Genomic DNA, 16,380 nt, shown 5'->3' on the forward strand with positions numbered 1-16,380 from the left:
GATATCTTCCTCTATCATAAGAACTCCTATAAGAATTAGTAAACTAGACATCACTTCGTTCTTTCCCTTTCTTTAAATAATTGTTTAACTCCAATTTTCTCACGTCAAGTAGTGCTTCCTTATGAAACAATAGGCTTATAGCCTCTTCTATGAGTGGCTTGGATTTTTGAATCATCACTCTCATTGCATCAAACTCGGTCCTTAGGTTTTCAAAGATGATGCCAACTTGAGTGTCATTCTCCATCTTAGCGCCAATTTTTTTCAATTGATTACAAAGATCTTTCACTTTTCAAGAAAAGTTTGCAATGATGCCATTACTTTGCTTATATGCCTGTAATTCAACTTCCATGAATGCCTTCTTTGTACCGCTTGCCTGTTCATGCACAGCAGCTGACCGATCCCAGACTTCTTTTGCTATTTCTACAATCTTCACATGGGAAAACATATCAAGTCCACATGAGATCTGAATTACATGTCGAGCCTTTATGTTTCTTCCATGACACAAGTCTATAGTAAGCAGTTGGTCTAGGTTCAATGTCATTGACTACATCCCATAGATCTTGCCCTATCAAATAGCTTCTCAGCCGCACTTTTCAATCTTTCATATTTCTTTGCGGTTAAAACTTTGGGATCAATGACACTTGATGTAAACATAGCAATATTTCTTTTTCCTTTTTTTTTTTGTTTGGTGAAATCCTGGACATACCGGTGCACAAAACAATGCCTAGACCTGACTACTAGCCAAATAATCTATAAATACGGTGAGAATGGTGGTTGAGTATTATGCCAACTTGAAAGCTTGTTCCATTGCTTTGATACATGATGGAGGAAATAATCTATAAATACGGTGAGAATGGTGGTTGAATATTTAGCCAACTTGAAAGCTTGTTCCATTGCTTTGATCCAGGATGGAGGAAAGCCATGTGAAGAAAAGATTTTGATAATCTTTAGGGAGAACGTATGGGTAATAAGTTTAGATATGTAGACATCTCATTTTTAAAACTGACAAATTTTGTGATATTTTTTAACCATTAGAACCACAATATCACAGTAAACCCCTAGACCGTAGACCACCATAGTCCATACTGCCGGCTCTGTGATCCCGAATCTTGTAGAATACCCTGTTTTAGTAAAAAATCATTAAAAATAGCAAAACATCTGGTTTTGACCCAATTTTTTGCAGGCATCATCATAAGAGCCTGTAGATCCCCCAAAACTAGAATTTTGTGATTTTGGGCAGATTTGGTCTAGACGACACTCCTAGTGTCGCTCAGTCCAGACTGACCCAAATCCTACATAATACCCTATTTAAGTAAAAAAATATTAAAAATAGCAAAACATCTCGTTTTGACCTAAATTTAGGCAGGCAGCATCACAAGAGCCCTACATCCCCCTCCCAAGAACTAGAATTTACGATTTTGAGCAGATATGGTCTGGCCGACGCTTCTAGGGTCGTCCAGCCTAGACTGACCCAAATCCTACAAAATACCATGTTTTACTAAAAAAAAATCATTAAAAATAGCAAAACATCTTGTTTTGACCCAAATTTTGGTAGATAACATCACAAGAGTCCGTAGATCCCCTCAGAACTAGAATCTGTCAATTTTGAGCAGATTTGGTCTGGGCAACGCTTCCAATGTCGTCCAAACCCGACTGCCCCAAATTGGTAGTTTCCACATGCCAACACCTCCCGGATCATTTTTTTCCAGGTTCAATACCTTGACCATTTGGTCTGGGCGACACTAGGAGTGTCGCCCAAGTCTTGGACCACCAAAACGGCAGTCCGGGCCAGGAAATCTTTTGGTTATGGTATGTTATCTATTCCAGACGATTTTCAGCTTATAAAATGGTCATTTCAGGATCATTTTATATTAGAGACTCGTTAGACCTGATTAGTTATTATGCCTAGAAAAGCTTAGAGATTATGTAACCTGAGAAAAACCTAGACCTAGAAAAACCCTAGTTTTATGCTACTTGCAGCCCTTAGATCAAGAAATCTATCCAACCAAACCAAGGCCTGGTCAAAACCTAAAGAGAGACAAAGAGGACGCATGGCATAAACTCAGCCGGTCCTAATACGGGCGAGGCCTCGAAGCCTCGAGACTCCCGGGCCAACTGGCCTGATCTGGTAGATTTTTACTCTTTCTTGTATTTATTTTTATTTTTGTTTATTTTATTAGAATTAAATTAGTTTTATTGCTTTTTACATAGTATTTCATATATTAGATCAATGTTGGCTCTGTTACTTATCTAAAAGAAGATCTCTCTTCTAAGTAGATCTGACTTTAGATCAAAACTCGAGTGTCCCACTCTCTATCACACTTTTGAAAATCAATTTGTGGTACGGATCTGAGGGATTTTCTTGTATAGATCTCTCCTATTTGCATCGTAAACAAGACACCACGCACCAGTGCACGACTAATCGGGCGAGTCTGAGCTAGCTCTTCACTCTTGCGAGCCCGAGTATTCTCGAGTTGGGTGTCCAACTTAGAGATCTTAAAAAGAAAATAAAAAAATTTATAAAATAAATCTAAATTTTAAAAAATAAATCTATTTGAAAAATATTTTTTTCCTGCGTTCTATCGTTTTGGAAAAGATTGGAAAGTATTTTGGTCGTGAATACTTCTTATTAAATGTTTTCCATCATTTTTAGATTATTTCAAAAATTACCCCGATCACAAATTGATTTTTTAAAATCTATTTTTTTTGCTAATTTGTTAATCTCATTTAGGTGTGTTTTGTTGAATCTTACTTTAAACTCGCATTTTCTAATTTTTTTGGATTTTTATTTTCTTAACACTTTTTTTTTGCCTAGCCAGTACGTGCCTGACTTGAACTGGTTATCCAAACCAGTTTCAAGTTACCTGAACTCAACCCATGGGCTGGGTTCTGCTAGTTCGTCAATAGAACATTGACATGGACATGGACATGTAAGCATATTTATCAAAACTAGACCAAACTTGGTTAAACTACCGACCAGTGCCTTGGCCAATCTGGTCCAGAGTAAAAAAAGAGGTTGGTATCTGGTCAAAACTAGTGTTTGACTTATTTTGGGCGAGCCGGTTGGCTGGATCAACTAGTTCGACTATTTTAAATAAAGTGGGCAACTTTTTTTTAATATATATTTTTCAACGATTATTTATATTTTTTAATACTTTTAAAGTATAGTCTAAAGAGTTCGATCTGTAGCGGAACCGATTTTGACTGGAATAGACCCCTCATAGGTTCAGTGGCCGATCCAATCCTAATAATACTACTTTAGAAAGCCCATGAGTTGTAGCCATGATATGTTGCTTTTTTATTCGAATTGATTTAATTTAAATCAAGACTTTATGTTTGTTTTCTCAACTCTTTTTTTTATTTGGATTGTATATTACGAGGCCGTTCATTTTTTGTACAAGAAGTCACAACTTTTCTTAACTATTGGATGTGAAATCTAACTTATTAAAATGTATCACAACATTCGAAAAATTTTGTTTTGGATTCTATTGACCATTGGATGTGAAATTGGGTGGTTGCATTTATTTCATTGATCAAGCCCAAAGTTCAAAAAAAAAATTCTCGAACTTTGTGATACACCCAACCTATTAGATTTCACATCAGATGGTTGTAAGTAATTGTGACCTCCCTGTACCAAAAGTAAATGATCTTATTTTATTTGCTCTGTACTTAGTAATCATATATTTTTTTACTGCATTTATGAGATTCTATATAGCAATGGGTCGGGTGGCCTTGTCAGGTATGGTAAACTAGGCCCTAATCTAGGGTCGAGCCATAAAATGTGGCCTAAGGGGAGGCCAGGGCCAAGCAACCACATCTTATGAGTGGGGCTGAGTTAGGTCTGAGACATGTCTAGCCTAGCTCAATCCTTTTTCTCTTTGTATCTTTATTTTTTATTATTTTATTTTTTTTGGCCATGCCAAGCCTAGATAGGGTTAGGTCTTTTAATTTCTTTTATTTTATTTAACCATACCTAGCCTTGATAGGGTTAGGGTCTGGCATAGGCCAAGGCCCCTTTGGCCCAACCACCCTAGGCTTGGGCTGGGCCTATGGGGATTAGGGCCATGACTGGCCCGGTCCAGGCCAGATCATTGCCAACCCCATTAGTACATTGTTATCTTTTACCCATGATGTTTAAATTATGGTTGCGGTTTGTATAAAGATGAGGCTCAAAACAATAAAATTAAAACCCCACTTTTAAATAGTGTAAAGAAATATGGTTTCAATACTAGAAATCTTGGTGATAGCCTTAAAATATATTTTCATCTTTAATTATAAAATTTGAAAGCTTAAAGAATAATGTAACCCAAACAGATCTATGAAAACTTAAAAGTCTTGAAAATTGACAATCCAAAACTGTGTTACAAGATGCACTATTTTCAAAACTTGAAATCCTCTTTTTACTAATGTCCATCCATCTTGATGTCGAGATAATCAATTTGAGGATATTTGAGCATCAAAATAATCTTTTTTAGTGAAATTTTTGAGGTGGGCTCTAATTTGGTTGTTTAGAGACTCGGCTCTATTAATTACACTCCTTTTTAAAGGGTGTTTCAAATCTAAATCGGTCCAAATTAGAAATCAATAACACAATAAAGAATTTCAAAACTAGTTCGGTCTATGCCTATTCCAGAATCCGATTGGTTTAAGTTTGAACCATTGTTTTGTTTTAAACCTTCCTTGGTCCCTTGTACAAGAGGTAACAATCAACCAATCAAGTGAAATAGGGCCTGACAAATAAAAAAAAATTTGAACTTTTTCCACAGAAGCCATAAACTAACATATCAATCTCTGTCTTTAAAAACTAAACCTCCGCAAGCAAACGGATAAGCTCACGAGTCATAATATAAAAAAATGAATCTCTCTCTACCTCTCACTCTACAGCAGATCACCACATACGGATAAACATAAGAATCCCTCACTTTCTCTCTCCTCATTCTTTATTAGACAAATCCCTCTTTCTCTCTCCTCACGCTTGGAAGACAGGACAAGGCCACTGAATACAGACGAATCCGGTATTCCCAAATGTATGCAGAAAATGGACGAGGAGCCATGGCCCATCTCCTCCTCCTCGCTGTCTTCCTTCCCCTCTGCACCCAATCACAGCCCGTCATGTCATTCCCTCCCCTCCAGCTCCGCCGATCTATTCCCTATCATCTCACCTGCAACGTCCTCGACTACGGGGCGATCGGTGATGGCCTCCATCTCGAGACGACGGCGATCCAGGCAGCGATCGATGGCTGTGCTTCAATCGGGGATGGCCGCCTTATCTTCCCCGCCGGCCAATATCTAACCGGAACCGTTTTCTTAAAATCTGGCGTTACTTTGGTTGTGGAGAAAGGGGCCGTTATCCTGGGGAGTCGACTCCAGAAGGATTATCCTGCGGAATCGAAACAGTGGTACGTTATTTTGGCGGAAGGGGCGGAAAGGGTGGGAATAACGGGCGGCGGCGTTATTGATGGTCAGGCGTTAAAGTTCGTAGAGAGATTTGAAGAGAGGAAAAACGTGATGGTTAGTTGGAATATAACGGGCGATTGTTTGGGGGATGAGTGCAGGCCAAGATTGGTCGGGTTCATTGGGTGCAGAGATGTGCACGTGTGGGATGTCAAGTTCAGCGAGCCCGCCTATTGGTGGTAAGTCAATCTCCCTACTTTCTCTCTCTACAATTTTGAACGAAGATTGCTCTCTCTCTCTCTCTCTCTCAATTGTTCTCTCTCCACACTCTCTCTCCTCTCTGCCTCTGCCCCTGTATGCAATGATGAATAATGCCTATGGCTATAGAGAACATATACTTAGAAGTGTTCTCGCCGTTTGATGAATGGATGGGCGGTGATGGTCTCTCTCCTCTCTGCCTCTGCCCCTGTATGCAATGATGAATAATGCCTATGGCTATAGAGAACATATACTTAGAAGTGTTCTCGCCGTTTGATGAATGGATGGGCGGTGATGGTCAGAGAATGGGGCCATTTGGAATACGAATGTACAATGAATATAGGAAAATTTGCATAAGGGGGCCATAAAATAAATGTAAAATTAGGACATGGTTAATATTTTTTACCGATTTTGCTGTGTTGAAGTCTTACTATTTTATTTTATTTTTTTATTTTACTTTTTGCAGTTTTGCCTCAGGTTCATATTAGCAATGTTAAAACTATTTTTTAACATATTTATTTTTATTTTTTTATGATAAATGGGGTAGCACAATAACCAAAATTGAAGAGTCCCATATCGAGGCCAATTTGACATTAGTAATGTTAAATGGGCCCTATATATTAATTTGGCCGAAGTATGCGGCAATTTGATGTTAATGATATTGAAGTGCCTTATATTTTTTTAAGAAAAATTAACACACAAAGTGATTCAACGTCAAGCAACATCAAACTGTCCCACACCGGGCCTTAGGGGCTTTCCGATTTTTGGGGTATCCTACAGCCCTAACGGTAACAAGAGTATATAAAAAAAACAAAATATAGATGGTTAAATGTTGCTAAGGGCCAAACTAGAATACGAAAACCAACAATAAATAAATAAATATATATATATATATATATATATATATATATATATATATATATATATATATATATATATATATATATATATATATATATATAAATAAAAAACTACATAATTGAAAAAAGAAAAAAATTTATATAAGATTGCAACCTTATAATGTATTATAACTACAGATGCACGTCCAAAATCCATCGGAAAAAGTAGTTTTAATGTTGAAAGACCCTTTGATTAATCATCTCATACATTGAGATGTATGACCATGAAAAATAAAAAGATTTTAAGTGTTACAAATAGTGCATTTTGCAACTTATTATCTACACCATTCATTTTCAATATTTTCATATGTTTATAGATCTACTTGATTTTAACTATTTTTTAAATTTAAAATTTTCTAATTAGATATAAAAATAGATTTTGAGATAATAATAAAAACATTTTACATAAATTATATACCATCATAAAATTTGAAGGTACATCTTACCCCTCTACATCTACGGATGCATCCGTATGCCAACTGCACCCTTCAAAAAAAATACAAATTGGTTTGTTTTTGGATACAAATTGGTTTGTTTTTGGATCCGTACATGTCGGTTTCCTGTATTTATTTGAAGTAAATTTTCCCTCAACATATCCGTCCATCCATTAATTGGATGGTGAGTAAACATCACCATAAATTTGTTGAGTTCATAGTAATTGATCACACTTCATTTCCCCGTAAATGGTTAGGAAAACCGTTTGCGGTTGCCATGCACCTTTCTAGACCGCTGCTTAAATCTTTTTGGAATATGTTGTCTCATATCACCTAAAAATTATGTGGATACAAAATTATGAATGTTAAATAAATGAATTTTAAGCCCAAAAAATACTATATCTTGTAGCACTTGTCAATTTACATTGTGAGTTTCACAAATTTATCATCCATTTTTGCAACTTTAAAAGGTGGAACACCATTTTCTTGAGCATTTTTAATTTTTAGGGTGATGTTTGCATAAGGTTGCAATATTAAACAAATCAAAGTAAGGTGCACATCATCAAACTTTGTCATAAGATGTAATTTTAGTATCGAAAATATTTCAGATAATACTAAACATCTAATTTCAAACTTTGTCATAAGATGCAATTTTGGTGTCAAAAATATTTCGGATAGTGCCGAGCATCTAATTTCATCTCTAATTATAAATTTTAAAACCCAAAAATGGTTCAAATTAAGAAGATATATAAATACATGAAACATTGACAATGGTCGTCCAGATAATGTATTGCAAGATGTACTATTTTTTAGACTTGAAATGTTATCCATATATCTCGATGTCAAGTTCATCAATCCGATGGTTTTCTGATGCCAAAATCAGTGCTTGAAAACATGAACCGAGACAAGTCAGGTAACCAGCCCTGAGGACTAAGAAGGGTTAAAAATTAAATAATAATAATAATAATCTGAAAATAAAAAAATGAAAGGTAATGTTAATGCATATTAAACAAATTGCATCCAAATGAGATTATATATATATATATATATATATATATATATATATATATATATATATATATATATATATATATATATATATATATATATATATATATAACTATTTATGCTACCAAAATACTTCCCAATCTTTTCCAAAGCAATAGAAAATATTAAAAAACATATTAAAATTTTTATTTATTTATTATTTTTCTTTTTTGTATTCTAAACCGCCAACGGATGGTTTTAGGTAACCTAGCCAAGTTCGGGTCGACCTGACCGGTTTTACAAATATTGATCAAAATAACCTTTTTTGTCAAAGGGTGCAAATTTAGGGAAAGTATACAAAGAGACTATTTACTTTTAATATAAAGAGATCATAAACAGTTTTGTCCATCAGATTTTAAATCCGATGGTTGTTATTGTATCAATTAGATTCCAAGTTCAAAAAAGAATTTATCGAACTTTATCACACACCCCAAGCCATACAATTTCACTTTTAATGATAAATACCAATTGTGACCACCTTGTATAAAAAATAAATGGTTTGATGAACTTAATTATACAATTAAATCTTATATAAACTCTTTCTATGGCAAAGTCTCAGCCCTACACGATACCATTCTTATCCCATTCTTATCCTCGTCCTGACGCTAGCATTGCTTCTTCTTGTTGTAGTCAGATGAAAACTTTAGATTAGGGTTGATTTTTATTGTGATCCCTCGGCCTTACGGTACCATTGCGTATCCTAGTTAGATGTCGAAAACACTTTGGATTAGGTTTGACGTTGCCGTTTAATTTGACTAACTGTTACCCATGATATATATATGCGGCATTCAGAGGCCGGTTACTCGGCCCAATGCGAGTTAGTCCAGCGGATTTGCCCGAGTCTTACACAGCACCTAAACTCTTGAAAAATAAAAAAAAATTAGAAAATATATTAAAATAAAGTAAAAACGATAAAGGTCAAGTAAAATTAAAAATAACATATAGTCCAAATTAATTTAAAAAATTATATAAAATATGGATTTTAAAAAATTAATATATAGTTGGGAACATTTTAAAAAAAACTCAAAAAATAAATAAATATAAGGCATATGAACAAAAAGTTCACCAATATTTGCCAGCAATATCCTATTATATAAAATTTTGCTAATAATATCCTATGATATATAAAACTTTATACATCAATCCCCTATTTTTATATATTTTTAGGATTTTTTTATTTTCATTTTTCTTTTTTGGCGTTAGTGAGAATGGTGGCCGAGACTTTTAACCGGTACTTAGGAGGTATTACCACCGTAACCTAGCCCATTCTCAAGTTTTTGCTCCCACCCCTCTCAATATGTGTTTCGAAACTCGACTTGAACATGGTACTCGGCCTTTGGCCAAGCCAATTAACTCGGGCGAGTAAGAGTGAACTTGTCAAAGTCCTGTGTGCATGGCAAAAAGAGCCCTAGAAAAAAGGTATTAAAAAGTATTAAAAATGAAATAAGGTACCAAATGTAAAATAAACCTAGAAGCAACCTTAAAATTTTCAAATAATTTTAAAAACGTAAAGAAAAATCGATCTTAAAAAACTGATTTATAGACTATGAGATATTTAAAATGTTAAAAAAGGAATATAAAAATAAGAATTACAGTATAAAAAAAAAACAATCATTTCCAAAAAATCCAAATCATATAAAAATATTTATAGACCATTCCATATTTTATATAATTTTTTTAGATTAAAAAAAAATTATATACCTAAGTTGTACATGTAACTCGAGACTACCCGAGTCAAGGAATATATATATATATATATATATATATATATATATATCTCGCAAGTAGCTGAATTTAGCCCACTTACTGATAGCTACATTAAATGCCCCACAGGCAATCTAATGGCCATGAATGTATTTTGCATTTGAATCCTAATTTTTTCTAAAATTCAAATCATTTAAAATATACAACGTCAACTATTGAAAAATGGACAAATATAATAAACATATTAAAAAATAATTCACAAAAAATAACTTGACCAAAATACCTCTAAAATTTTTTAGATGTATTTTGGTTAATTTATTTTTTATAAATTATTTTTAAAATATTTTTATTAAGTGCGTCTCAATGAGAATAGTGAAAACTCCAAATTTCATGTGATTTAGATTTATAGAAAAAGGCTTTAAATTTAAAAATGAATTGCAGTCGTGAATGTCAATTTATTTTTTATAAATTATTTTTTAAATATTTTTATTAGGTATATCTTAATGAGAATAGTAGAAACTCCAAATTTCATGTAATTTGGATTTGTAGTAAAAATATTTAAATTTAAAAATGAAATACATATGTGAATGTCAAATCGGCCCAAATTCATTTTGGGTTGTTAGGCTTACAAAATTCCATCATATATATATATAGTGTAAGCCCAACGACAAGATTGAATTTGGGCCGATCTGATGGTTACGATTTTATTTCGTATTTGAATTTTAATCTTTTTTATATAAATCTAAATCACTTAAAATTCAGAGCGTCAACTCTTCTCATCAAGGCCTACCTAATAATAATATTAAAAAATTATTTATAAGACATAAATTAACCAAAATACCTCTATATAACTTTTAGGGATATTTTGATTAATTTATTTTTTATAAATTATTTTTTAATATTTTATCAGGTTAACCTATTTTTCAAAAGTGGACACTCAAATTTCAAGCAAAAGTCAATAATGACTATTTGATTCGCCTAGATTCAATATGAGCAGTTGGGCATTTACTGTAGCTGTCAGCTAGTTGATGATCTCATACAAATATATATAAAGTGTGTTTTGTATAAGGTTGCAACTTTAAACGAATCAAATTAAGGTGCGCCTTCAATGTTTGTTATGAGATGCAATTTTATTATCGAAAATTCTTAGAATAGTGTTAAAATCGATTTTACCTCTAATTATAAAATTTTAAAATCCAAACAAAAATTGTTTAAAATCAAGCAGATCTATAAACTCATTAAAATGTTGAAAATGGATAGTCCAGATAATATGTTGCAAGATATACTATTTTTGGGACTTGAAATCTCTTTTTTTCTCCATATCTATATATCTTGATATCAAGATGAATAATTAAATGTTTTTCCAACATCAAAACAATCTTTTCCGAAGAATTTTAGAGGTGCACCTCAATTAATTTTGAGGTGTCAACCTTATATAAACTTTTCCACATATATATAATTGCATTTTAGAGTTTCTGGATACGAGTTAATAAATCTTGTAGTGATGTCCTAAGTTGGTAATTGCATTTGGAGTTATTGCAGACAAATTAAGGAATCTTGTTGGACAAATTACTGAACAGTTGGTAATTGTATTTGGAGTTAGTTTGGGAGACATGTTGGGAATCGTATTGGACAAAATAATGAAAGGTAAGATTGATTACTACAAAGGTCAGACAAATTGATTACTACCCTCTTCATTGCAGAGAGAGATACAAAGGTCAGACAAGTTGATTACTACACTCTTGATTGCACAGAAAAAGAGTGTGTGTGTTTCAGCGAAAGATAGAGAGAGTGTGTGTGTTTCAGCGAAAGATAAAGAGAGAAAAAGAATACATTTTTTTTAAACAAGGTTCAAAAAGAAGGCTCAGACCAAGAACTCGGTTGGGTCCTGAGTCCGAGTCGACCCTACAGGCTCTGCCTACTCTGTTAGAGACTCAGCCGAGTTTTTCAAAGTTCTAGTACTAGAACATAGAAATCAGCCGAGTTTGGCCTTTTCCTGCTTGGATTCAGCACCTTGCCAAGTCTGAGTGGAATCACCTATGTTTTGGGACACTCTTAAGGTACATAGATTTGCAACCAGCTCCAATACCTATCGTAATTGTTCAAGTTACCCAATGCTCACTATGTGGTTGATTACCATAATTACTTCACCCTACATTACAAAAGATTGTGGTCCGGTATATTTTGAAGAGGTGATGGATGAAGTTTTCAAAACTATTGCAAGAAATAGAACAATACCAAGATTAATGGCAAAAGGATATAAGCCACAGCTTGGTTTGTGTTTCTCCCATTGCTCTGATACAAAATGCTTGAGTGGTTATTGTTGTAGTTGCTCAAACAGATGAATACTTTACCAATGGATGTGAAATTGGTGTTCCTTGCATCTTAATGGTTCTACTGTAAAGGTAATTTGCATGGAGCAATTTACATCTAGATGAACCATGTATTTATGAGCAAGCCTTGAATGGATTGAAACCGGTAAGAGCATAGAATTTGTTCTAGTCCCTACTCACGATGAGCATGTTGGATGTCTAGTTTAGCATGCCCCTTATTCAAAATCTAATGCGCAGGGTGATTTTTTAATAGTTAACATGTAGAAAATATAATATTTACAAGGGAATTCCTTGATACATTTGATGAATCTGAGAAAACAGTAATCCATCATTTCAACCAGTTTAATGTTTTATTTTCTTGTTCAATGATGTGGGACAAAGCCAAAGAGGGAAAATATATCATTGTAAGAGAATTTATCCTCGAAATCTAATACAAATTTTTAAATTTGACAGTAGAGATTCATAAGCATGTGCTCCTATAAAGAATGCTGGCAGTGAATAGGCCTAACTATTTGAGATTGAAGAATGGGGAAGGTGGTAGTACAGATTTGTTTCAGGATTCCATTTAGATTAATAGAACTGCAATAGAAGTAATCAAGAAGAGCTCACAGTTAAAAGAATTAACCTTTTTAAAGTTTTCTCAAGATTTGGCCATTTCTATTGAAAACCAGGCCATGAGGTTGCGTTCATTACCCTTATTTGAGGTCATGAGATTGGATCATCCAAATCTAGGATATGCAATATTGGCATCATTATAAGCCTTGGAGATGCTCGAGATAGTATGATTTGTTAACTGTAAGTTGGATTTGTCGGTTATCTGAACATGGTTGTTGCATCGAGGGTAACTAGGAGAGGGCAAACTTTGAGAACTCCAGTATTTCTGACAAAATTGAAAAGATGTTGAGTGGACTGGGGGTTTCTGCTATCTGAGATGACTTTTTTTTAATGAAAGAGCAATAAATAGAGTTGCTTTTGTATGGATTCCACCAAGATGATGGATCAACCCATTTGCGAAATTACTCTGTATTTGCATGTATAAGAATGGTTATAGGTCACAATTGTGTGATATTTGCAAATCCTATCTGACCCCTGCATGACCTATCCAACCCCTATGCAACAGTCAACAAAGCGTCCAAAGGTAACAGGTAGACAGGAATAAAAAAACGAGAAGACATGCATAAAAGAATTTTCATTGAAGGCTCAAGTATTGGGATACGATTGTGGTGTTATTTTCTTGAGACTGATGAAACCCTTCACTCTATTATCCAATGAACAGCAAGATCATCTTATGCTTAACATTTTCCAATGAACAGCAAGACCATCTTATGTTAACAATGTTAAGCAGAACCTTCTGAAGATTATTTGGGGCCAATCCAACTTGAGTTCAGTAATGAAAGGTCACTTCAAATGCTACATATCCTGTTACATTTTCCCCCAAGCTTCTAGAAGATTCTATATCTGCTCAAGGGAATGCACAATGGAACTAATAAACCTTTATGCAATCCAATGTCACAATTCATGTCTGATCATATTAATTCCTTTTATTTTTATTTTTATTTTTTATTTTTGTCATTCATGAGGTAAGTTCTTAAAGTAGTCTGATTATCTTACCAACAGATCCAAAAAAACATTCTTTTGTAAGCAACACTTGAGCATTTCATTGCACTATCCATTTTTGTTCCCTAATTACTTATGGAACGTTTGTATTTCCAGTAAAGCATATGGATATTTTACCATTTGAAAATGGTTTACATTAGCATTCGTATAAATCAAGTCTTCATGCATTTTAAAGTTTCGATATTTGCAGTTTGCACATTGTCCGATGCTGTGACACATCAATCCATGATATATCGATACATGGGGACTTTAACATCCCAAATAATGATGGCATAGATATTGAGGATTCCAATAATACCTTGATCACAAGATGCCATATTGATACAGGTGATGATGCAATCTGTCCAAAGACATATTATGGTCCTCTATATAATCTGACAGCCTCAGATTGTTGGATACGAACAAAATCTTCAGCAGTGAAGTTAGGGAGTGCTAGTTGGTTAGAGTTTAGGAATCTTACATTTGACAATTTAACCATCGTTGACTCGCACAGAGGACTTGGACTACAAATCCGTGATGGTGGTACGTACATCTTTCTTTCTTTAATGGTAACTGAACTTTCCTGCCTTTCTCAAATCTAAGTGCCTCTGTATTTATTTGGTTAGGTCTCTCCTTGCTGCTTGCTATAACTAGTCCATGATGCAAACATAATAGACTGACTTTTGAAGTCTCCTGATTAATGTCAATTTGTAAATTCAAAGCTGGTATGACAGTATGATTAAAAGTTTAAAACACAAAAACAGTATTAGAGGACAATTAGACCTTGAGTAGCTCACTTCCTACAATTGCCCCTGCAGTTTTATTGTTCATGTTGCTTTTACTGAAATAATAGGAATTTTTTAACAGGAAAGGTGAGTGATGTTACCTTCTCTAACATCAAGATAAGCACTCGGTATTACGACCCCTCATGGTGGGGGAGAGCAGAACCAATTTATGTGACCACCTGCCCTAGAGACTCAAAATCAAAGGCTGGACTTATATCAAATTTGCAATTCATTAATATCACAGCAATCTCAGAGAATGGGATCTTCTTATCAGGCTCAACTGATAGCTTATTAAGTAACATTCGATTCACAAATGTGAACTTAACTTACCGAAGATGGACCAAGTACAGAGATGGGTTAGTTGATTATAGGCCAGGGTGCAGAGGACTTGTCAATAGATCAATGGCAGGCATTATTATGGAGCACATCTCTGACCTGGACATGGTTAATATAAATATGAGATGGCATGGGAATGGCTTAAAAGGGTGGGATAAGCCCATGGATTTTACACCTTCAACCATAAATAGCATACACTTTGCTGGTTTTCAGTCCGAAATGTGTCATTAGAGTGAAGAATCAGTTATGGAGACTGTTGGTTTCTCCTTTTTTGGTGATTCTTTGTGGATTGGGAAGCTTGAAGAATGCGATCGGTTTCTCGAGGACCGACTGGTTTCAAGAATTTGAATAACTAGCAATCCATTTGGAACAATCATTATTTCAGTGGACTTCCATTGCTCTTGCATGGCTGGCAACTCTCTCTCTCTCTCTCTCTCTCTCTCTCTCTCTCTCATGCATGTGCGTATATGCAGCAGCGATGAGAGGAAGGAGTAACTTATTTTTTGTTTCAAAAGGCTGGTAATTGTGTTTGATCATCAGCAGTTTCCTTGTTTTTTTTTTTTTTTTAGTCCAGTTAATTATTGTATAGCTTGCTTGGAAATTGGTGGCATTTCGTCTGTCTTCCGTGCTGATTTTTTTACTCTGTGAATGGGGGATTTGCCACTTTTTCTGTCAATTATGTCTGGACCTGTTTTGTTTCTCATTGTTACATGGGAGAAAAAAGAACTATTTTGCATTTTATAGAGGCTCATTAGTGCCTTCATCATCTTTTTTCTCTTAGCCACCAAGTTGTTGCCTCCATTTGAATGGCGCTTTTTCAGTTATAAGATCACAAGCTTTCAGATTACCAGGATCAATTATTCTAATACCATAAAGCCTCTCTCAATCACACCTTGTTTTCACCCTGTGTGTGAATGAGAGAGAGAATCCTAAAAGTATTATCCCATGAAAATAGAGATGCAGGGACCTTGAAATCCCCATCTGCTGTCACATTTAACACTCAGGAAACAAGATTTAAGGAGAGAAAAAGAGGGCAAAAAGTTTTATGAATAGGCGGGTATTTTGAGCCGATTGCCAGGGGTCCAACGCTAGATGCCGGGTCTCCTATCCAACTTGGGTGATTCCTAAAGTAGGTCATATCAATATATCTCCTATCCCCTATCCGAATTGGGTGATTCTTAAATCCCCTATCCGAATTGGGTGATTCCTAAAAAGTAGGTCATATCAATATACATGTACAAAAGAAAACCTAAATCACCTACCTACGGTCCTGACCTGATTCCACTTTCAACAATTTTTAATGTAATACGCATAAACAAGTATGCAAATGAAACATACATGCAACATTTCCCTTCTTAAGAGATGTTGTTTATATAAGGTGACAACTTAAGAGATGCGGTTTATATTAGGTAAGAGATGTTGTTTATATAAGGTGACAACTTAAGAGATGCGGTTTATATTAGGTTACAACTTTATTAGTACAAGGTAGTCTGATGTATGCTAGAATGTTGGGCGGTCAATATATCAATAGGAAGAGTGTAGCTAAGATGAAGATGATAAGATGGGTGAGTGGCAAAATAAGAAAAGGATAGAA

General features: G+C 34.5%; 1 protein-coding gene across 2 annotated transcripts; it reads left to right on the forward strand.

The window, feature by feature from the left end:
• Positions 1–4,745: 4,745 nt before the first annotated feature.
• LOC18439916 (Pectin lyase-like superfamily protein) lies at positions 4,746–15,552 on the forward strand. 2 transcript variants are annotated; one of them, XM_006850071.4, is made up of 3 exons: positions 4,746–5,633; positions 13,877–14,208; positions 14,533–15,552. In XM_006850071.4, exons 1-3 carry the CDS (start codon positions 5,026–5,028, stop codon positions 15,015–15,017), a joined length of 1,425 nt encoding a protein of 474 aa, XP_006850134.1. In that variant the 5' UTR covers positions 4,746–5,025; the 3' UTR covers positions 15,018–15,552. The 2 variants fall into 2 exon arrangements, with proteins under 2 accessions (XP_006850134.1, XP_088719143.1); XM_088863017.1 differs by having other exon boundaries at positions 4,806–5,633; positions 14,014–14,208.
• The last annotated feature ends 828 nt before the right edge of the window (positions 15,553–16,380 follow it).

The sequence above is a fragment of the Amborella trichopoda genome, chromosome 3 (genome assembly GCF_054954075.1).
Source record: "Amborella trichopoda isolate Santa Cruz 75 chromosome 3, AtrichopodaSantaCruz75HAP2 v2.0, whole genome shotgun sequence".
Lineage (NCBI taxonomy): Eukaryota > Viridiplantae > Streptophyta > Magnoliopsida > Amborellales > Amborellaceae > Amborella > Amborella trichopoda.